At 37.5% G+C, this 21,414-nt stretch overlaps 3 protein-coding genes across 4 annotated transcripts in view; 1 reads left to right on the top strand and 2 right to left on the bottom strand.

Annotated features, from left to right (window-relative positions):
- Positions 1–891: 891 nt before the first annotated feature.
- Positions 892–7,118, top strand: LOC116304785 (inositol oxygenase). Its single transcript, XM_031714566.2, has 7 exons — positions 892–1,043; positions 2,120–2,323; positions 3,035–3,372; positions 4,398–4,465; positions 5,311–5,360; positions 5,599–5,711; positions 5,920–7,118. Exons 1-7 carry the CDS (start codon positions 1,020–1,022, stop codon positions 6,026–6,028), a joined length of 906 nt encoding a protein of 301 aa, XP_031570426.1. The 5' UTR covers positions 892–1,019; the 3' UTR covers positions 6,029–7,118.
- On the bottom strand, positions 6,707–10,994 carry LOC116304784 (RNA N(6)-adenosine-methyltransferase METTL16). 2 transcript variants are annotated; one of them, XM_031714564.2, is made up of 7 exons: positions 10,600–10,994; positions 9,857–9,997; positions 9,448–9,706; positions 9,208–9,277; positions 8,801–8,899; positions 8,422–8,568; positions 6,707–7,828 (listed from the first exon to the last, which is right to left on the bottom strand). In XM_031714564.2, the coding sequence occupies exons 1-7, from the start codon at positions 10,910–10,912 to the stop codon at positions 7,250–7,252; spliced, it is 1,608 nt and encodes a 535-aa protein (XP_031570424.2). In that variant the 5' UTR covers positions 10,913–10,994; the 3' UTR covers positions 6,707–7,249. The 2 variants fall into 2 exon arrangements, with proteins under 2 accessions (XP_031570424.2, XP_088888723.1); XM_089032597.1 differs by having other exon boundaries at positions 7,350–7,496.
- A 244-nt stretch (positions 10,995–11,238) lies between these two features.
- The window catches only part of LOC116304786 (dynein axonemal heavy chain 10), a 41,871-nt gene continuing 31,695 nt past the window's right edge, over positions 11,239–21,414 (bottom strand). Inside the window, exons 50-63 of the mRNA XM_031714567.2 lie at positions 20,921–21,290; positions 20,273–20,408; positions 19,805–20,048; positions 19,176–19,305; positions 18,548–18,821; positions 17,893–18,152; positions 17,068–17,406; positions 16,587–16,787; positions 15,778–16,083; positions 15,039–15,320; positions 14,394–14,642; positions 13,572–13,739; positions 12,052–12,378; positions 11,239–11,630 (exon numbers count right to left, since the gene is read on the bottom strand). Coding sequence (XP_031570427.2) covers positions 11,484–11,630; positions 12,052–12,378; positions 13,572–13,739; positions 14,394–14,642; positions 15,039–15,320; positions 15,778–16,083; positions 16,587–16,787; positions 17,068–17,406; positions 17,893–18,152; positions 18,548–18,821; positions 19,176–19,305; positions 19,805–20,048; positions 20,273–20,408; positions 20,921–21,290 — 3,433 coding nt within the window. The 3' untranslated portion in view covers positions 11,239–11,483. The remainder of the gene's footprint in view (positions 11,631–12,051; positions 12,379–13,571; positions 13,740–14,393; positions 14,643–15,038; positions 15,321–15,777; positions 16,084–16,586; positions 16,788–17,067; positions 17,407–17,892; positions 18,153–18,547; positions 18,822–19,175; positions 19,306–19,804; positions 20,049–20,272; positions 20,409–20,920; positions 21,291–21,414) is intronic.

The raw sequence follows: 21,414 nt of genomic DNA, 5'->3' as shown, positions 1-21,414 counted from the left end.
AGGGAGTTAAGGGGCGTAAGTCAAGGTGAAGATAATAGAGAGTTTTAGATTGACTTTTTTTTCTCCCCGCAAACGGCAAACGTGACCATGTTTTCATAGTTTTCCTTTATTTTACTTTACCTTTTACAAACCTTCTCAACAAGCGCAAATACTCTTTTGTTTTTCTAATACTTGGACTTTTTTGCGATTCTTTTTCAGTAATTTAAAAGAATTTTTTACTGGTCAACTGACGTTTCACGTTTACCGTGAACGTCAATCTAAAACTCTCTAATGAAATCTTGGATACTTCTGATATTTTCTGATCTTGTCTGGGACCATTTCTGTAACCTTTTATCCGAACCTCTTTATTCGAATCCTTTTAGAACTTTAAAGAAATTAAAATTTAGATTATGTTTTGTTATACTATCTTATTCCATTCCATTCCATTCCATTCCATTCCATTCCAGTCCGTTCCGTTCCATTCCGTTCCTTCGTTCCATTCCATCCATCCCATTCTATTTCTTTCTATCAGTATTTTATTCTATTTCCTTTTATTCCAATCTATTCCATCCAATTTTATTGCATTCCATTCCATTCTATTTCTTTCTATTCTTTGTTATCTTAATTCATCTAATTCTATTCCATTCTATTCGTATTCTATTCCTTTTCGGAGTGATTCTATTGTATTCCATCCCATCTCCTCTCACATTATTCTATTCTAAAAGCTACGTAATTCATCCAATCATAAATACCAAAATACCTACTAAGAATATTCCATCCATTCTCATTACGCCATTCCTATTCATTCCGACTTACCAAAAGAAATCTTTACGTGACGTTTCCTTGTCGTGGGTTCCCTGTGTAGGGATTCCGGTTCTAAACCTGTTTGTTATTATATAATATAATGAGCAAACCTGGAAATGCGTCATAAGACGGGTCCAACACTAGAAAACGATATTACGTCTAACGCGAAAGAGCATAGTTTTAAATAGGTTTAGACCGAATATTACTCCATAAAACAACTCAAAAAAGGCCAAGCCATGTCTCCTCCACCTAAAAATCAGGTGAGTAGCTAGATATTTAACTTTGAGTTTAGACTAAATTTTCGTGTCGTTCTCGTCTGTGAAGGTTGAAAAGAATGTCAGTCATATTTTGTTCCCATTGCTTGATTGAACTATAATTTCCTTATATATTTTACTTTCAATTTTAATTAATATAAACTTACTATTTACTTAAACACTCATTTTAGCCTTTCTTGACGATTTAGAATCGAAAAAAGAGCTAAAAATTGAAGCCATGACGCTATTACTGGTATAACATTTCCAGTTCAGTCTACGTTTCGTCTACGTTTTGAGTCTTAGCTAAATTTTACCGAGTTTTTATCGTTCCAGACTTTAAGGTTTAATAACAAACCTGGCAAAAAACCCAATAAGTTTATTACCACGAAGTTTAAACTCACAAAATTAAGATTGTGAATAACTTGTTTATTAAATTTATGAAATATTCGACTTTTTATCCAATCCAGAAAAACAGGTTTTAGATTATGCCCCGGCATTACGTGACATTCTTAACTCCTTCTTCTTTTCATGGGAATCTACATATGATTTTTGTCATACTACATATTGTGCATATATTTTGTATGTTAGGAAGTTTTTTTTTGCTCATTTGCCAAGCCATCTTCAATAGCTTGGATGTAATAGACGTTGATCCTAATATTATGTTTCACACCTAAACTACCACAATCCTTTTTAAAATATCCATTCATTTGAGAATACCAAGACCCCGACGTACGTAAGTCAATCCTTAAAAACCTACATTGATAAAAATCGATAAAAAATCATGTGATTTTTATTGATCTTTAATGGGAATCTGTAAAAATCAATCCAGAAATCAAAAAAATTAGTGTGAGACAGTGAAAATTTGCATAACAAACAAACCTACCAAAAGGGTTCTGCAAGTGTAGTTAGGTATAGAACATCATCATGCTCAAGAGGTCTTTTGGTAGGTTTTCCTATCACAGACCATGTGTCATCCCCTTGAGAATAAGATTGTTTGTTTGAGTTGTATCATACAAGAAATTGGAGCATTCAGCATTACTAGGATGAGTGTACGTAACATATATTGGTCTTTTTGAATTCAGATAGAACTGATTGATCCATCACAAATCTATCGTCCCGAAGAAGCATTTGACGAATACAATAGAGAAAAGACCAAGCTTATAAGTAGAACAAATAAAGATCAAGAGGACTTTAGAAATTATGAAGAAAACTTGAATACAGATGCTGTTAGAAAAACCTATACTCTAATGCATACGTATCAAACTATGGACTTTGTTAAGGACAAGGTATGTAAAGAAGAATGTACTTCTCTATCCATCTGCTAACCATGATATTCAACCTGGCATCCACCCATCCACCCACCTAGTTACCATCTACGTAAGGGAAGCACGGGTGGCATAGCAGTGAGAGCGCTCACCTCCCACCAATGCGACCCGGGTTCGAGTCCTGCTGAGCTTGGTGTCGTATGTGAGTAGAGTTGTTTGTTGGTTCTCTCCTGTGCTTCGAGGGTTTTCCGGGTTCCCCGGCTTTCCTCCCTCCACAAAAATCAACTCCTAAATTCCCATTGGAATTACAGTGGATGAATAGCTACTCTGTAGAAATGCCACTGCTAAATCCCATTTATTTATTTATCTACGTACAATGGTATTAACCTATCCATCCCGTCTTTCTTCCTTCCACCTTAAGCTACCATCATAGCATTCACCCAACCATCCATTCATCTATGCACTAGTCCAACCATGGATCCATTCAACAATCCATGCACCACTTATCTAATTATGCAATGACTGGTTAACCCACCCATGCAACTATGCACCAATCCATCTACCCACCATCCATCCATCCATCCACGTCCATTTCATTTCTCATCCTTCTTTCTTTCTCATCTTTCTTTTTTTTCCCCCATCTCCCTGTTCCTTAATGCATTAGTTTTGGTTTTCAAGTAATGTTGACAGTTCTAAGATTATTAATACAATTTATTTTCTGTCTTGTCACAGATAGCAAAATGGGGCAGTCTCTCCCAAACAAGAATGCCAGTAATGGAAGCAATTTTCATGTTAGATGCTTTCATTGACGAAAGTGACCCAGACACAGACCTTCCCAATTCTATTCATGCATTCCAAACTGCAGAAAGAATCCGCGAGACTCATCCTGACAAGGATTGGTTTCACCTGGTTGGTCTTCTCCATGATCTCGGCAAGGTTCTGGCTCTTTGGGGGGAGCCTCAGTGGGCGGTTGTTGGTGACACATTCCCTGTTGGGTGCAAGTTTTCAAGCAAGATTGTCTTTGCAGATACGTTTATAAACAACCCGGATAATCTTCATCCAAACTATACGTGAGTATTTTGACCATTTATATTCTTCCATTTCTTGACAGTTTAGCTAGATTTTAGTTATTGTAAACACATATATTAAAGCCAGGGTAATATGTACATGTTTCAAATGTTTGCGTGCATTTGATAAGCAATATTTGTGTTTGATGGCTTTTCAACTGCTTGCTTCTGGTGATGCCCAGATCCACCATAAATACTTGTATAGAGTGTTGTCATGTGACACAACATGTACAGCAACCATCTTGGTGTACCAAAACAATATGCTTTCTATTTCCAGGGAATTGAACTCTATATTTATGCAAAAAAACTGTGCAGAGAGTTTTCATTTTGGTACACCAATATGGCTGCCTTCTCACATGAGTGAAAAAGGTCTAGAGATTGGTTGACAGTGTAATACTTCGTACATGTACATACAACTAACAAATACAACTAATAAAGGGGTTATCAATTAAACATTAATATGATTAGTTTCACAGTATTCTACGTATGCTATAAGCCTGGACATTTCCTCATTTCCTTTATTATAACAGCTTGATATCACTACTACCACTATCCTTTTCAATTCTTTTCACCCTTTATTTAGAATCATAAAGATAGTACGTACACTGGCATCTCACCCATGGGGTCTAATTTTAATTCCTGGACTAGATAGGAACATGAAGATAGGAAGACTTAATTTAATGAGGATTGCACTAAATAGCTACAGAGCTAAGAAAGTTGTGGCCATCAAATTCACACGGGATTGGAATAGACTTTGTTTAAAAGTCTTTTTTCTGTCCATTGGAAATATACCCCTTGTACTGCAGGTAGCACATTGGAATGCAGCTCAATTTGGAGGACATAACATTACAGGTTTCCAATTCTCAGGAGATTGAAATTCTTTTGTTTTGTCCTCCAAATTGAGCTGCTTTGACATCACATGCAAGGGGTCTATTGCAAGGGTAGTAATGGTAATGTTATGAAATGCAAACAACTCAAGTTTATTTGCAGCAAAAACAAGTTCTTATGACTGTTTTTTTAATTCATAGCTCCAAGTATGGAATTTATGGAGCTAATTGTGGTCTTGACAATGTTACTATGTCCTGGGGTCATGATGGTTTGTGTTGAAATCTTGTTTTTTTAGTCACTGGGAATCCTCTAACATTACATAATTATACAGCTTCTCATTAATCCCATATAGGTAACTGTCCAATTATTTTCTTAATTGGACAGGTCTTGTTGATATGGGATTAATTAGGCAGCTATATAATTAATAGGTAATGGGATTTCATGTTACCGCAATCAAGAAATAATTAGACTCGAAAAATTCCTCTGACTGCCAAATTGGACTCGGCCTACGGCCTCATCCAATTTTGGAAGTCCTTAGGATTTTCCTCGTCCAATTGTTTCTTAATTGGATAGCATGGAGTCCTATTACATATACAAATCCAAAGGTCCCTTGGGGAAGTCTGTCTCTGCCTACTGGCAAACAAACTTTAAAATGCTTTGTATCTAGATTTTGAAAGCATGTTACAAGCAAAAAATAGCAATTTTGAAAAAGGGGTGAGATGGGATAGTCTCAAATAGCTATTTTACATCCCTGGTTTGCAGTGCATTGTGGAATTCCTTGGGAATCATTTTTATAAAGTAGTACCTTTTGTCAAGTAATTAAGTTAATGTCATTTTATTCAAGGGACCGTCGTAATTGGGGAAACCTGTGACGGTATCCGTTACCTCTCGTCTGCTTGTAATTTGTTTATATTTTTCATTTTTTTTTACTATGATTTGATGTGAGGTAAATGCTAAATAAAATAAAATAAAATAAATAAATTCCAGATTGCAGTGTATGCTATACTTTAAATATTATGAGATAAAGTAAATTAATTTAAAAAAAGTTATCAAATGAATGTTACTTCAACTCTTGATGAACAAATTAAATGACTTTTGGGATTTTTATTTCAGAATACATGTACCGTGTGCTCAAGGGTAACAATTGCACTATTCCAGAAGAAGTAAGTAATAGTTATTACTTGATTTCTTTTGACACTTTAGAACTGTCTTTGTGGAATGTTCTTTAGCTAAATTGCATGTTTGCAATAAATTCTTTCTGGTTGACAGCACATTGGTGGTCAGTGTTTGACCAACCATTTGGAGCAGATTTTTAAAAAACTATGGGCATCAGAAATGGGTAAATTGGGGTCCATAGACAAAGAATAATTTGTTTTCCCTGCTTCTTTTTCCAAATTTCAGGGACTGTACATGATCAGGTACCACTCATTCTATCCCTGGCACTGTTCTGGTGAATACAACTATCTCTGCAATGACCATGACAAGGAGATGCTACCTTGGGTCTTGGAATTCAAGTAAGATGGTTTTTATTTTTGTTTCATATTATTTCTTTTTTTTTATACTATAATTACATTTCCCTCTTTCTGACCATTTCTAGGTTACATTTTGACAAAATAAATAAATGAATGAATGATTGATTGATTGAATGAGTGGTTATCTGGGGCTAATCTACTGAATCCATGTATGCATAATCAAAGTCTGATAACACCATTTCTCTTTCAGCAAATTTGATCTATACTCTAAATCAGATGGACTCCCAGACGTCGATGCTATCAGGCCATACTATGAAGGTTTAATCGCTAAGTATTGCCCTGGAGAACTACAGTGGTGAAACCCGTGGCAAAAATAAGATTAATATTGCACAGGATAAAGTTAATAAAAATTTATTTGTAAATATTTAAGTTGCACAATAATATATGATGGGATGTGAAAAATATCATTCCCATAGAGGTAAGAGTTTCCAATGTATTATATATCTATAATGTAACTGATACAGCTGTACGTGTAAATGATGCAGATGGTGCTAATACGGTGATGATGATGATGATGATGATGATAGGATGATAACAATGGGTGTTTTAGCCCCCAGTGGTTTAGTCCCACCTTCCAGTGGTTTAGCCTCACTCTTTAAATGTGAATATTAAATGGTGATGATGATGATGATGATGGGAAGATGACGATGATGATTATGTTGCCATTGATGATGGTGATGATAATTATGTTGACAATGATGATGGGAATAGTATGATAACAATGCTGATGTTGTCAATGATAGAATGATGATGAAGATGCTGATGTCAGTACCACAGTAATGATTATGTTGACAATGATGATGAGATGATTAGGATGATGGTGAAACGATATGATGAATGACAATGCTGATGTTGCCAATGGTAATATGATGATGGGATGATGATGGTAATGATAGTAAAGTAAATGCTTCTTTCATGAGTTTTGACAAACTTAAATTCCTATAGCTCTCTTCAGTCCAATAACCATAACAACAGTATAATTGCCTAGATGGGTCCAGGCTTCAAAATCCACACCTTTAATCATAGAGTAGACTTAACTACAGTGGTAATGAACATGTGCAATTGTATGAAAACTATAAATAATACTGTACTATATAATTACAACTGAGCTTGGACCACACTGATTACATAATACCTTGGCACAGCTTATATACAACTCATTAACATATAGACCCAGGCCTCTAGGAATATATTTCTCTCTCCATTCCAACTCGCAAGCTCCTTGTTCATTACAAGATAAATCTAATTAATGATAAGTAAGAAGTAATGTAAGAAAAAAATCCAGTGATGATAATAATTTTATATTCATGTTAATTATTTTTAATTTTTACTGCATTTCTGAGGTGTTTGCTTGTAATAATTATTGTAAGATTAAAGTTTTCATTTTTATGTATGTTTTAAAAAAAAATTATTCAAATACGTTATTATACACTTGTTTACAGTTATTTTGCTTTCCTGAACCATCCAAGATGCCTTCAATTCACTTATTACGTAATTATTATCATAAATTGCATGAATGACTATTTTCCTTTGAGAATTTTGTTTTGTAAATATTGATACAACTGATACACATCATTCTTGTTGTTTGCTTGTATACATTCAACCTCCACTATGTTCTGCTCCTTTGCCTCGGCATTTGTTCTTAATAAACGAACCCAAAATGAGCATAAAGAGGTCTTCATAGCATCACCAGAATCGGTATCATCAGATTGTAAATTATCTCCTTTTTCATTCTCTAATCCTTGTTCATCAAAGTTCCTTTGGTTCCTAGATAAAATTATTTGATTTAAGTTGCTGTTGTCAGTACTTTTAATTGATTCGGAAGAATTCCTGCTTTGCTCATCATTCTCAAATGCTGTTTTCATTTCATGTGATGTTCCAGAACTGCAAACATTTTCTATCAGATTTTGCGTACTTTTTCTATCAGATTTTATTTCCTGATTTTCCTCATCTTTTAGCTTGTTTTTATTCAATGAAGCAGTGTTTGCAAGTCTTTGAAGTTGTCGTCGTTTTTTCCTTTGATGAGTCCAGGTGATTTGACTAGCTGAACATCGATAGGAACAGACTTTCTCATGTGATTGGTGTTCCTCAATAACGATCTACCAAAATAAATGAACCAAAAACTAAGAAGCTGGCTGCATACCACATGAAATGGGAAAGCATAATGGTAGATTATTCTTAAAATGTAGCAAGCCTTTTGTTGTTTGAAATCCATTTTTACCAGCTTTATTTTATTGGTTAGTCAGTAAGAGGCAGGGTATGGCTTAATCACAAATGGACACAATTTAGTTTCTTAGATTTATTTAAAACCCTCCTCCTATATATCCAACCTAGTGGTCAAAGATCAAGAATACGAAAAGCTTAACATTATACAGGCACTGGAATGAAAGAGTAAATGAGCCTACACTCTTGACAAACTTCCTCCCCACCCACCCACCAAACGACACCCCATCTCCCAAAGATCCTCTGCATAATATGACTAGTTAACCTATTGTCTAAATGAACATTACTCTTACTTACATATTGCAGGTGTAACTAAAAATGGATAATAAACCCTAGTGCACTAATTCCCAATATGGGGGTAAAAACAAAACCATCCCCTTCTCTTCAGGATTGAAATCTTTTGGGCTGATAATAAATATTTTTTGTTTTGCTTTGGTAGTGATTTAGTGTAACAGGTTCATGAATATACCTTTAAATCCATAAGAATAGCTTTGATAAGCTTGATTACTTGTTCAAATATGGGATCCCCATCATCACACTTCAGTACAGCACATTCATCAGGGACAATGAATGATAATGGTTTGCTTTGTTTTCTGGGTCGTTTTGCTGGTGGAGGCTGCAAAAAAAAGGATCACAAATTTATATCTTACAATGCCATCTCAACTGGAACCACTTACAATGAACAAAAAAAAAAAAAAAACCAAAAGAGGTCAAATTAGGTTAATTTACAGTAGGCCCAGGTCAAACATCGAACTCCACATGCTGTCTTCTTTGATGCCATTAGGTTTGCCTCGAGTGAAGTTTGACATTTGACATGAGCCTTAGTCTCTAGATACTGAAAGACTTACACTAACTGCACCAACAGAAATGTTTTGTAAGAATGTCCAGGCCACGCCCCATCTAGTGGTTTTCCCCTGATTGAATGTAGTGGTGGTTACATTGGGTACCTGCAATATATACACAAGATATGTAACATACATGACGTAAGTGCAATAATGGGTGTGGGTGTGATTGCCACCATGCCCCATCTAGTGGTTTTCCCCTGATTGAATGTAGTGGTGGTGACATTAGGTACCTGCAATATATACACAAGATATTAACATGTATGATGTAAGTGCAATAATAAGTGGCTGTAATTGCTGCCACGCCCCATCTCATGTTACATGCATGACGACAAGGTTGATAATGGGTGTGGCAATTATTGCTGTCTCACCCAACCCATAGCTTTGCACTGGCCATGGTGGTGGGTACTTACTTTTCTCTCTTGTAAGTATGCCAAAACAGACTTCATGCTTGTCTTTTTACCAACCATAGTTGTGTACCAACTAACAAGAAAGCAGAGCAGAAATTATGGTCACAGCCCTTATAATAGCCCTAGGAAGGAATGGGTCAGCTATGCCTAACTTTGATTAGACCAGAGGTTGTTTCAGGGTTCAATCTGTGAGTTAGCCATGCCCTACCTTAGATCAGCCCAAGAACTCAGTTGATATATTACCTGACTTTTTCCTGCAGTTGTAAACTATCATCAATGATTTGTTTAACAAATTCCACCTCACCCCCACTAGTGACAGTCTCTGTTTTGCTACCAGTATTGACAGACACCGGGAGGGCACGTTTGTCTGTCCTGGCTGAACCAAAAGCAGCCTCGTCTTCGCTGGAGAAAAAAGGAGGGTTACACATGCAGAACGTCACTTGTTGATGATTGGCATCTGCCAGAGGCTTGTGTAAGTAACTGCCAGGACTGACTTGTTGGACTTAAATTTGAAACAAATATCAACAATTATTGGATGAGTTGAGTATGATGTCATAAATTATCAAGACTCCAGCCAGAGGTGAGAGGCAAGTGTTTTTAATACCACCTCTTTTAAAGAGTTTACTATAAAATGGAAAAAGAAGTTATATACCTGTTATTTTGTCTGTTAGTCCATTTTGCTTGATGTTATTCTCGGCATATTTCAGAGATGATTCATCTACTTCAGTAGCAAGGAATTTCCAGTCATTTAATTTAGCACCAAGAAGAGGATAAATACAGGATGAACCAGTACCTGTGAAAAGAAAATGAAAAAATGAATGAATAGATAGATGGATGAGTATTAAATAAATGACAGGATGGATGGATAGATGCATTCATAAATGGATGGATAAAACTGACAGAATAATTGCATAATTGGGTAGGAGGATAGATCATGAATGAAAGGAAAGATGGATGGGTGAATGGATGGATGTAAGGAAAGATGGATGGGTGGATGGATGGATGAAAGGAAAGATGGATGGGTGGATGGATGGTCAGATCCGTGGATGGCTCATGATAGATTGGATGAATGAAAGGATGAATGGAGGAGTGAGTGGACAGATGGAACATCACGGATAAATGGATAAAAAATGGAGGTAAGAAAAGAATAAATTAGGACACAAAATAAGTAGAAATTATAAAAACAAACTTTACAATATGAATGACAGCATTACATTTTGTAAACTAACTACATCGTGAAGTGTTCCTATGATGAATAGTCAGGGTTGTTTGATCTAGTTTAACTCCAAAAACTGAGCAAAAAGTCACAGAAACATTAAGAGTAATCAGAGCTTGAACAGCCCTAAATTGGATTTAAAAAAATTCATAACAATTACTAGTAAGATTATGACCTACCAATGTCTACACCAATGACATCTGTTTGTGTGTCTCTACCAGGCAGACACCCAACCAAGTCTTCCACCCAGAGGATATAATTCAGTCGTAGTGGTACCGTAGGAATGAGCCGATCCAAAGGAATTTCAATCTCTAAACCAAAATCATTTTCCAGCAAAGCACACGTCAAAGCTCTCAAAGCAGCAGGGTCTTTGAAGTCAATGATCACAGCTCCGCTTGTATTTTCACGACAATATTGCCTAAAAAACGGATATTTAATAGCCAGCTCCTTAAAATCAGGAGGATTGTCTTTATAAATGCTTCTGGGATGCATTTCTATAGCTATATATAGTCTTTCTTTCAAGTTTTGGTTAAAAATTTAAGCTCAAAATATCTCGTTGACGTTTTTAGTGTAAATTCCGCGGCCATGTTGGACGTGAGGATATTTTGGGAGACTAGGACTAGTGCCAATCTTCTCGTATAAAAGATGACGTCACAAATATAGGTTGTGATGTCATCATATATGCATGTGGGAAATCTAAGTGGATGGAAGGAAAAATGGAAGGAGCTTTCTTATGTATTCCTTTTTTTTTTCGTTTTCCCTTTTTTTTATTCCAATATTTTTTCAAATACACTAGATTTCAGATACAAAAGGTCTCATTTTGATGTTTTTTTTTCAATGAAAACCATTTATTTTGACAATATTAATACAACATATATAATAAAATATATTACACACTATTTTTTCGATGGACATCAATACGTTTAACGACTAACTCGTTGTGCAAAACAGAGCAAAACTTCGAATAAATATTCTTGAGCTAAGAAAAGAGTTTAAAATCCTTTTTATATTTTTACTTTGGATTTGCAAAAGGATCACACATGAAAGACGATGATGCAGTTTACTAATCGGAGTTTAGGGTGAGACAAACGCCTTGCAGGACCCAGTGAGATTCGTGCTCGAGGGATGCTAGATCGGCTTCAAAGACCAGGCCGACGCCCATGGCGTTACGTCTCTGGGACGTGGTGTATACTGGAGTACGGAACGTGTTCTGGTGACAAAATCATCATACATTAATAATAATGCCATTTTCCCCCATAAGTAGTTCGTCTACAAGTATCAGCATCATCATCAACATCATCACAACTAGTGCATGATAATAATCATCAACATCATCATTACAGCCAACACGTCACCGTGTTTCATTATCATCGTGATTCCTGCCCATCATCCCCAGTTAATATTATCATAAACATCATTCACTCATCATTATAAACATCATCATCATCATCACCAGTATCAGTATCGTTATTATCATCTTCGAGGCCGGTTTATGCATAAGTATACGACATTGAAGTGGTTTTCCAGTGTCTTCCAGTTTGTCTCATCGATTTTCATTCACTAGTCGAAAACCGCTTTATCATGCACCAGCACCATTAACGATCATTATCCAGTAATCTTCCATATCTCACCTGTAGCTTCAGGCGGTGTGCCTCAATAGGTATAACCTTCAAAATAGGCAGCTCTTCTACCAATATTTTAGGCCTTGGTCTACGAAGACAAGAACCCTCAAGGTCCCATGAGGCACCTTCCAGGTACAAACCGCTGACAAAACATCCCGAGTGCGCCCTCTCAGTGACTTCTTCAGGGGTCTTGTACTTAGTGACGGTCGTGTAGAGAGTCGAACGATCCAACGGCCATCCGTTCTTACGACAAGTGGCTTGCACAAGAGCAGTAAGGTATGATTCAGGGATGTGTAACCCTGACAACCATATGACTGCGGGCTCGCCATCGTTGACCTATGGAATAGATGCGAAAATGATTTCAGTTCTATTTGATTTCATCTTCATTACTCTTTTGCTTTTAAGAACTATTTATTTTATTTCAGGATTGAGCTAGAGTATGAAATATAATTGAGGAAACGAAACGGTTGGTTCCTATTTTTTCCCTTTCTTGCTTTTTTTATCTCAACTTCATCATCTTTATTATTATTATTATTGTTATTATTATTATTATTATTATTATTTTATTTATTTATTTTAAAAAAAATTTATTATTATTATTTTTATTATTATTTTTGCTAATCTAGTTGCTAATCCATTTTCTTTCTATTCTTTTTCTCTTTTTTTTCATTCTTCATTATCTTTTCCTTCGTTATTTCTTTATGACATTTCCGCATTATTTCAAAATTTAACTGTCCAAAATCATCTCATTCAAAAAAGCGGCATTACAGCACGTGAATATTCATCGCAAATGCACTCGGTTGTGTAGATGTCAAAATGTTCCGTGCTCTACAGCAAGGTGTAAATATCTTCACTTCTCTATACAACCTAACGTAGCTGTTCGCTAAGCTTGAGCAAAGGAAGTCGATGTTTTCCTTCTACTGGTAGTCATTTCCCAGCCATAATGATAACAATCTTTAAGCCAAACTCCTCGACACTCAACTGAAGATTCGCATGATGCAAGCTGGACTACAATGCTTTTATTGCAAAGCTTTGAGGCGAACACAATCGACACTGGATGCACAGACTCTTAGATTTGAAGACTCAAGCCTACTTTATGTGAACATTTGAGCATTTAAAAGGTAAGGCTATTGTTTTTATCATGCTTAATCGGAAAATGGATCCAAAATTTAAATCTATACATTATCAGTAGCAGTAGTAGTGCGTATGATAATTTTTATCCGGATATGAGTCGGTTGTTTTATTGTTCTGTTTTATTGAAATGCTATGTGTTGACAAATCGACTTTACATCTTTTCTCTTTTAGTCGTGTTCTCGTTGTTTTTATCAAGTGAGCATATTTCCTACTTTTTCTCTCTTCTTAAAATGTGTTAAATACCGAGTTAACATTAAACCGTTTTTACATTCCTCCTTTCTTCAATCTCTCCCTTCGTTTCCTCATTTCTTCGTCCTCTCCATTTTCCTCTCCTCTCCTCTCCTCTAGTTTCACTTATACTCGATTCGATATCTATTAGAGCAAAGAAGACCTACCCATCGGTTATACTGATCCAATCTCTTCATAAAGTGCTCCATCCAGTTACCCAGGGACTTCAGAGTTGCTGGTGCTAACTTTCGCCAAGATGTTGGAATTTGACCATTAAACAAACACCTAGACACCTCGTCCAGTTCATTACTCATACCAACTTCACCTGCCAATGCCTACAAACAGAATAAACTGGTTTAGAATAACAGGAGACAATAAAAATCAGAGGCAGGGAATTGTTTGAAAAATCTACCTAAAACATTCTTCTTTCCTCTAGTCAACAGTGTAGTCAACTTTCATTCGAACTTTTTCGTTGTTTTTCTTATCTACGTTGTCCATGTATGTCTCATCACTTTCATTACTAAATGCAAAATTAAGTAAACACCCAATATGTGGGGGTGCTGAGGACTCTTTGTCTCTGTCTCTCGTACCTTAGTCGTATCCTTATCAGGCTATATAAGATCAGCCTCCTCTTTAAAGTCTTTTCCCCTCCCACTTCCCACCCTACCCAACATTCTTATTACTTTTAAATCTAATCTTCTAAACACCAATCTCTTGTTATTCTCTATCTATCAATACTCATCCCCTCCCCCCTCCGCCACGTTTCCTCATTCTCCTTCCATCGCCCATCACAGTGGCGGATTCAGGGACGGTAGTATAGGTGACTAGTCACCCCCTTTTGCTCAAATTTCTCAGTATATCGTTAGTAACAGTCACCCCCCTTTTTTTCGCGTTCCTGGTATAACCTTCGTACTAGTCACCCCCCTTCTTAAATTCCTGGGTCCACCCCTGCGTCATCTACACGTACTCTCTCCAGTTAGTTCACTTACCCTCTGCAAGTTGATCAACGATGTAGACATTTTCTTAATCAACACGTTAAATCTATCCAGTTCTTGTAGCAACACAACAGTTGTCGGTGTTATCTCACCGATGTTCTTTCGTATCCTATCCACATCGAACAATGGCGGTAGTTTCGTTTGAATGTCACTCGCAATCTTGGCGATGAACTCCTCTCTGCTGATTCCCCCAGCATCCCCTGCAGTCTGAGGTTGTAGTTCAACGAGTTTGAGCCACATATCCTTGAAAATAGGAAAAGAATGTTAAACGTGGTGGGTTACAATGGACGCGGGAGACGTTTTTCAATTTCATTCTGGCGTTCAAAATTGTTAAAGGAGAAAGAGAGAGATAAGATAGAAGGGGGAAGGGAGAAAGGAAGCTTAGTCGTCCTACTAGGTACACATCATTTGCGTGGTTCACTCCCAATAGAGTAGTATTGATCTAGCACCATTGACTATTTTGTTCAAATCAACTGTCATTTTCGTCCCTTCTCTTAACATTCGGGCTTATTATTAACAATTCAAGTTGTTGCAGACGGACAAGTTCTTCACATACTGGGTTTTTTATTCCAGCGCTTTTAACTAGCATTTTAACCCATGAATACGTGACATTGATTTATCATTAATAACTATTGTTACCTTAGCACTATTGGTGTAGTAACCAATCTCTGCGTTAGGATGGAGTCCAAAAACATCCGGGGTATTAGCCAATGGTAAGGTCTCGATGTTGTCAACATACACGTCACGGTTGGCTTCGATTTTACCCCCCTCCCCCTTGGGAATACAATAGTCCACCTCTTCGTTCTTGTAGAAATGGAAAGGTTGGAAGGTATCGAAAATGAAGTCACCCATGTATTCGTCCATGTAGGTCTTGACGACACGCCGGTCGAAGTCGTCGATCACACGACCACCGTACATCACCTAGGCAACGAGGTAATTGAAATGTGATATTAGTTGCCATGACAACCTCATCTTGTACCTACAGACTTTTCAGGGTTTTTAATTGCAGCCTCCTGCTCATTATCGTTATGATCTTTAATAGTATCATAATCATCATCATGAGCATCATCCAACCATCGTTATCTCACCATCACTGTCATCATTATTATCATTATCATCACAATCATCACTGTTATCTTCATCATCACCATTGCGTTGGTTAACAATATCAAGAGAAAATCATCAACATTCTATCATCATCATTGTCGACTTCGTAATGTAGATCACATTCGTCATCAACTATATCTAACAATACCATTATCAACATCATCAACGACGACTGTGGCATTCAAAAGTTCCTTTTAAAAATGTAGACAATTTTTAGCAAGTGTAGTAGCTTCATCGCAACATCAAAACTATCAGGATCCAAAGCACTCACCTCTCCAATCAGATACTTTAAACTTGCCCATGGAATCTTCACATCGGTATTTATCAAAGACTTGGTCAAGTATGTGTTTAGCAACGTCATGCAAACTCTAAAGTCAGATTCATTGAAGTCGTACGCGATGTTCCAGCCAGATTTTCCATATTTTCGTCTTTCTTGTACCACAGCATGGAAGAATGCAAGTACGAAGACCAGAGGTGGGAAGGCTGGATGAGTGCAGTCAGCGAGCATTTGATTGGATATCTTGTGATAGGTGCTGCGTAGGTTTAGTTTAAGTCCATTAGGTGGTTCAGTGACGACCTGAAAAAAACAGTGCGGACTTGTTAGATATTGAAGCAAGAACCACGGGCTGCCGAAAGGTGATTAAGACACATTTCTGTCCCCCTGCACAACATTCTGAGGTAATAAGCAGGAAAGTAGTGTGTTTTTTCAATGGCCATTGTTAAAAGTAAATGCGGCACTTCAAAGAGAATAGTACTTTTAAGTATGGCGTCAATCGTATGGAAAAACCACTTTCGTCTCCAAAACAAAAAGCGGTTCTATAGAGATTGTTCTTGCTTTTTCTTCAAGACAGGATTTGTTTGCCAAAGTTCGAATTCTTTCAGATGGAGATTAAATCATTGAGAACATTTTTCGCTTTATTTTAGCGGTTGTTGTTAGCAGTTGGACCCAGAAATACGTCACAACTAAAAAGCTCTAAAGTACCTAAGCCACTAACGACCAGCCCCTATCGGCCAAACCCAATCACTAGTAGACTAGAATCGACCTACCACAGGTAGCCCGAGTAAAACTGCGACACGTACCTTGAGTGATCTTTGCAGGATTCCAATAGGGAACTCAGGGGTAGGATCTGTTGTCAACCACAGACGGAAGTCAGGATGAGGCTTGCTGATTCGTTCCAGAACCTTCTCCAGTTCTCTCAGCCATTTGACGAGTAAGTGACAGTTTTGAAGCATCAACCACTGACCACGTGCTATTGCGGTCTCCAGGAGTTGAAGAGCAAGCTAATGGAAGAAAAATAGTTAGACACTTTTCTGTGTGATTGTGTTACGATAGGTTTACTGTGCGGATACTCCAACCGGGACAACTATGAGAAATTAGTATCATTAACCAATCATATTGCGACATTTAGTTCAATATTTTTAACCTGCCAATCAAATAGCGCATCGATATAATAAGAGCGTGAGAACGTGATAATCTGATTGGTTAACGCTATTATCAGTTCAATTTCTGTCTAGTTTACCGTTATCTGATTGGTCAGTTTTATTCAAGAAGGTGACGCACCTTTTCTTGTCCTTGTCCCATAGCAAGAAACTTCAACTTGTTTCCTCCGAAGCCAGATCGTTCGGCGAGCTTCAGAAGATCACTCGCAGGATCAGAACCAGGGCTCAGGATGAATATGATTGGTGAATATGGAGTTGATTGTTCAAAGATCGCTTCGAAGCTGATGACAGGAGGTGTGACATACTTCTCGCCCATGCGACCCGTGACGAAGTTGGTTATGGCGAGATATATGCGATCAATACGAAAGCAACGCAGAAGAAGAAGTCTTTGGAAGTCAGACAGGGACTCTTCGTATTTTCCTGGTAAGGGATGTGATTCTGGGGCGTCTAAGTCGTTCAGCTAAAACAATATCAAGTAATAAAGACTGTATTAGTCATAACTACAAGTAATAGTACCTAACTACACTATTAGACCTTAATTCTTTTTCTTTTTTCTTTTCGTGTTCCAAAACGTTGTAAGCTTCAATACTCTTACAACAGAAAACTGAGATGGAGAAAAAGGTGCATCGTTGGCCAGGCTTTCATTTTTTCCAGTTTCAGATTAGCCCAAATCGAATTCGTACTGCAGTTAAAGACGACATACAAAAGATGTTTTATGCTTTTCCACTCCACTCTGTTCTCGTTTGATGTGGGGTCCAAATATAAGGCAAAAAGGTACAGAATGTACGCTAGGAAAAGGTACAAGTTTCGAATGCCTGAAGAAACCGTACATTGTTTACGTGTGAATTAGCTAGTGACATCATGTTCTTATAGATACGGTAGCATGGCTAGACTTCTACTCTGATTACAAATATAAATGCCCTAAAATATAGCTTGACCATATTACCTCTTTCCAAGCTTTCTCATTACGTTCGATATCATCAGCAAGCGAAGCAAACACTTCCGGTGTGACAGACACCAGCCGAATGACATCCTCCCAGCCTTGATCTGGTATCCATGGAAACGGTTTTTGGCGGGAACTTTTCTCGAGAGCGATGTTACCTTTGAGGAAGAAGTCGAGCTCCTCTTGTTTGATTTTACCATCAGCTTCCATAATTTTGATTGTCATTTGGAATGAGAACAACAACTTGTGACGTTCAAATAAACCTGGAGAACAATCAAATTGCGAGGATTATAAACTAGCATTATGATTGGTTAAGAGCCATTTCTGAATTTTAAACCGTGAGGAGGAGAGGACTACTCTGGATAACCCTCTGTGACATACCACAAAAACCATGATATATTGATTAACAACGCACCTGCACAAGCATGTTATACACATTCATAGTCAATGTATCCAATAAACCACAGAAACCATGGTATATTGAATAACAACGCACCTGCACAAGCATGTTATACACATTCATAGTCAATGTATCCAATACACCACAGAAACCATGGTATATTGAATAAAAACGCACCTGCACAATCATGTTACACACATTCATTTTCAATGTATCCAATACACCACGGAAACCATGGTATATTGAGTAACAACGCACCTGTACAAGCATAGTTATACACATTCATAGTCAACGTATCCATGATATTTTTAAGTCTCTTGGGCAATATTGTATCAGGTAAACTCTTCCTCAGCGATAAACCGAACACCTCCAAGTACGAGTTGAGAGAGTATTGATACATGGAGTTAACAACTGACATCTCTGACAACACGAAGAAGAGGACAGCTCCTAGTTTTGCTGCTGGTCTGTACCCGTCACGAAGCTTGTCGATGTCGATGGCTGTCTTGGCTCCAAGTTTAAGCTTCTCCGATACCTAACAATGGAAAATTTGGCATATTTACTTGTTACCTATGAGTCACTCAGTGTGTGCATCTTGCTTTGTGTTTCCTCTTTTACATTTTTATATTTAGACAGAGAGTCAGTTTTAAATGATTTTCCCTTAAATGCCACTTTATTCTTTCCCTTCTCTTCATTGCTTTTCTGTCCTTTTATTCTTTTTCTGCCTTCCTTTGGCTTTATCTCTTTTTTCTTCCTTTTCTTTCCTTTCATCTCCTCTTCTCTCTCTTCATATTTCAGTTTTCCTTTTCTTTTACTTCCTTTTTCTGTTTTCCTTTTTTTTCTTTCTTAATTTCTTTCTTTCTTCCTTTCTGTTAAGAGTTAGCCTTACCTCTACAGCCTTGGTTTTAGTGTCTTCTAGAGTCTGAACCAGCTCCACATTATCCAACATGTTGCCTTGTGAGGTGGCTAACTCACGCAGTAAAGTATCTTCAAGGTCCTTCAGGAGACGCTTGTTCTCGCTGCAAGATGAAGTGTAGGACTTGTTAGGATTTGTTGTCATAATAATTGGTCAAAACAGATAACAATACACAATGGTTATGATGATAATGACGATGATAAAAGATGATCATGAAGATGACATTAACATGATGATATACACCTATTTCAATAAACGTTGTCATTGCGTAGTCTAGATAGGCGATAGGTCATTCCGAGACGAAAATGGTTTCGTCGACTACAAACAATATTGAATCGGTCTTAACACCAAGGTCCATGTTCTTGACGAGAATAAGAAGCAGTAACACAAGTCATTCCAGCTATTCTTGGATCTTGGAATGACCCATCTCCTATTATATCGCTTTTCGCCTATTGCCTATCGCCTTTGTCGATGACAACGTTTTTTGAAATAGGTGTATGATTAAAAATGAGGAGAGGGAACGGAAGAAGACAGGGATAAGATGAATATGACAGTAAGGAACCGAAAAAGAAAAAGAAAAAAAGAAAAAAATAGTATCAGACCTTGTCTCTTGAATGAGTCTCTCTCTTTGTTCCTCTAACTCTTTCCTCTCAAAGCCAACAATAACACTGAGTAACTGGTCTTCAAGACCCTTCATGGTCACGGTATAGTTGACCACCATACATCGACTGAAGTGAGCGGGTGTGTACTTAGGGTTAGACAGCTTGGTGTTGAGGTACAAACGAAAACTTGAATCATAATCGACTTCCTTGTCACCCAACACTACGAACTCTCGTCCAGGTTCACCTGAGAATAATATCAAGTTATTAGTTATCATTATTAATTATTGCCAGCCACTGGTAGCTAGATAAAACAGCGCTGTAGCTGGAATGACCAAGGCAAATAGCGGTCCAGTAGATTTTGGGACGTTGAAAATAGAGGGCAAATAGTCTATCATTTAACTTCTTCATTTCCGGTAAAGAAAGAAATAATACTCATGAAATTGTTTAAGACGAGAAGTTTCTTTTTACCTTTGATGTTCTTTTCCAGTACGTTGTCTATAACTGGATCAATGTACTCATCGACGTCTTTGAACAGAATAGGGAAGCCATACTTGATGGCTAGCTCAAGCTGCTTCAGGAAGTCATGGTCGTTGAATGTTACTACCTAAACATTATTTGGTAAAGGGGTTAAAGAACAGACTTATAACATCGTCACCATCCTCATCAGCAGCACCTTTACTATCACCACAGTTAACATCAACAGCAACGTCACCATCATCATCAACATCATCATCATCATGAACACTCATCAGCAACTATGAATATCATCAGCAGCAGCAGCAACTATCAATATCATCATCATCCTCGTCATCATCCACTATCGATATCATCATCATTACCATCATGAACACTCATCAGTAACTATTAATATCATCATCATCCACTATCGATATCATCATCATCATCACCCACTATCGATATCATCATCATCATCATTATCACCCACTATCATCATCATCATCATTATCATCATCATCATCAGTTACTATTAATATTATCATCATCATCAGCATCAGCAGCATTAGTATCACCACCTGTTACCATCAACATCAACATCAACATCTCCAACACCACTACCATTGTCGAATCCTAAGCGAGTCATACAGTCAAACACACCTTTAAATTATTCTTCTCCTCTTTCTTCTTAATCCAGTTCAACGCTTGTTGCTGAGGGTCAATACACAAGGGGTATCTACTGGCTTGTGTGGTTAAGATACCATTCTCGATTGACAGCTCATCAGGGGGGAGCCCTTCTGATGTCCACTTACTAATCTCAACGTCATTGATCAAAAGGGCTTCAAGTTTAAATGGTTGACTCATTGGGATTTGACGAGCAAGGACATCCTTCTCCCATTCCCCACGTAGCATGTCCCCCCGGAAATCCCACGTAAAGGCACCGAGGTAGCTGAGGAAGGCTGCTCCAAGGAGGCAGTCGCCAAGGAGACGTATTCGCTGCTGCTTGAGTTCTTCAAGGTCACTTGTCCATCTGAAATAATCAAAATTCCATATTTGAGTAAACATTCAATGAATATTTTGTATGCAAGTGACGTCATAGCGGCCATCTTGGATGCAGACTCCAGTTGACTGAGGAGAAAGTGCTGCCCTTTTCG

This window comes from Actinia tenebrosa, unplaced genomic scaffold, assembly GCF_029948245.1.
Source record: "Actinia tenebrosa isolate PJP-AT-01 unplaced genomic scaffold, QUT_ActTen_1.0 PGA_scaffold1__47_contigs__length_23844297, whole genome shotgun sequence".
Lineage (NCBI taxonomy): Eukaryota > Metazoa > Cnidaria > Anthozoa > Actiniaria > Actiniidae > Actinia > Actinia tenebrosa.
Note: the sequence above shows the minus strand (reverse complement) of the source record. Positions and strands in the feature narration are given on the sequence as shown.

Excerpts from the sequence above, each read along its gene's own strand:
- LOC116304784 (XM_031714564.2), bottom strand. The coding sequence starts at position 10,912 with ATGCATCCCAGAAGCATTTATAAAGACAATCCTCCTGATTTTAAGGAG. Across the intron at positions 8,900-9,207 it reads CATACTTACAAGAGAGAAAA|GTACCCAATGTAACCACCAC; the intron begins GTAAGTACCCAC and ends TATATATTGCAG. Across the intron at positions 7,829-8,421 it reads CTATTCTTATGGATTTAAAG|ATCGTTATTGAGGAACACCA; the intron begins GTATATTCATGA and ends TTATTTTGGTAG.
- LOC116304785 (XM_031714566.2), top strand. The coding sequence starts at position 1,020 with ATGTCTCCTCCACCTAAAAATCAG. Across the intron at positions 2,324-3,034 it reads TGGACTTTGTTAAGGACAAG|ATAGCAAAATGGGGCAGTCT; the intron begins GTATGTAAAGAA and ends GTCTTGTCACAG. Across the intron at positions 5,712-5,919 it reads CCTTGGGTCTTGGAATTCAA|CAAATTTGATCTATACTCTA; the intron begins GTAAGATGGTTT and ends TTTCTCTTTCAG.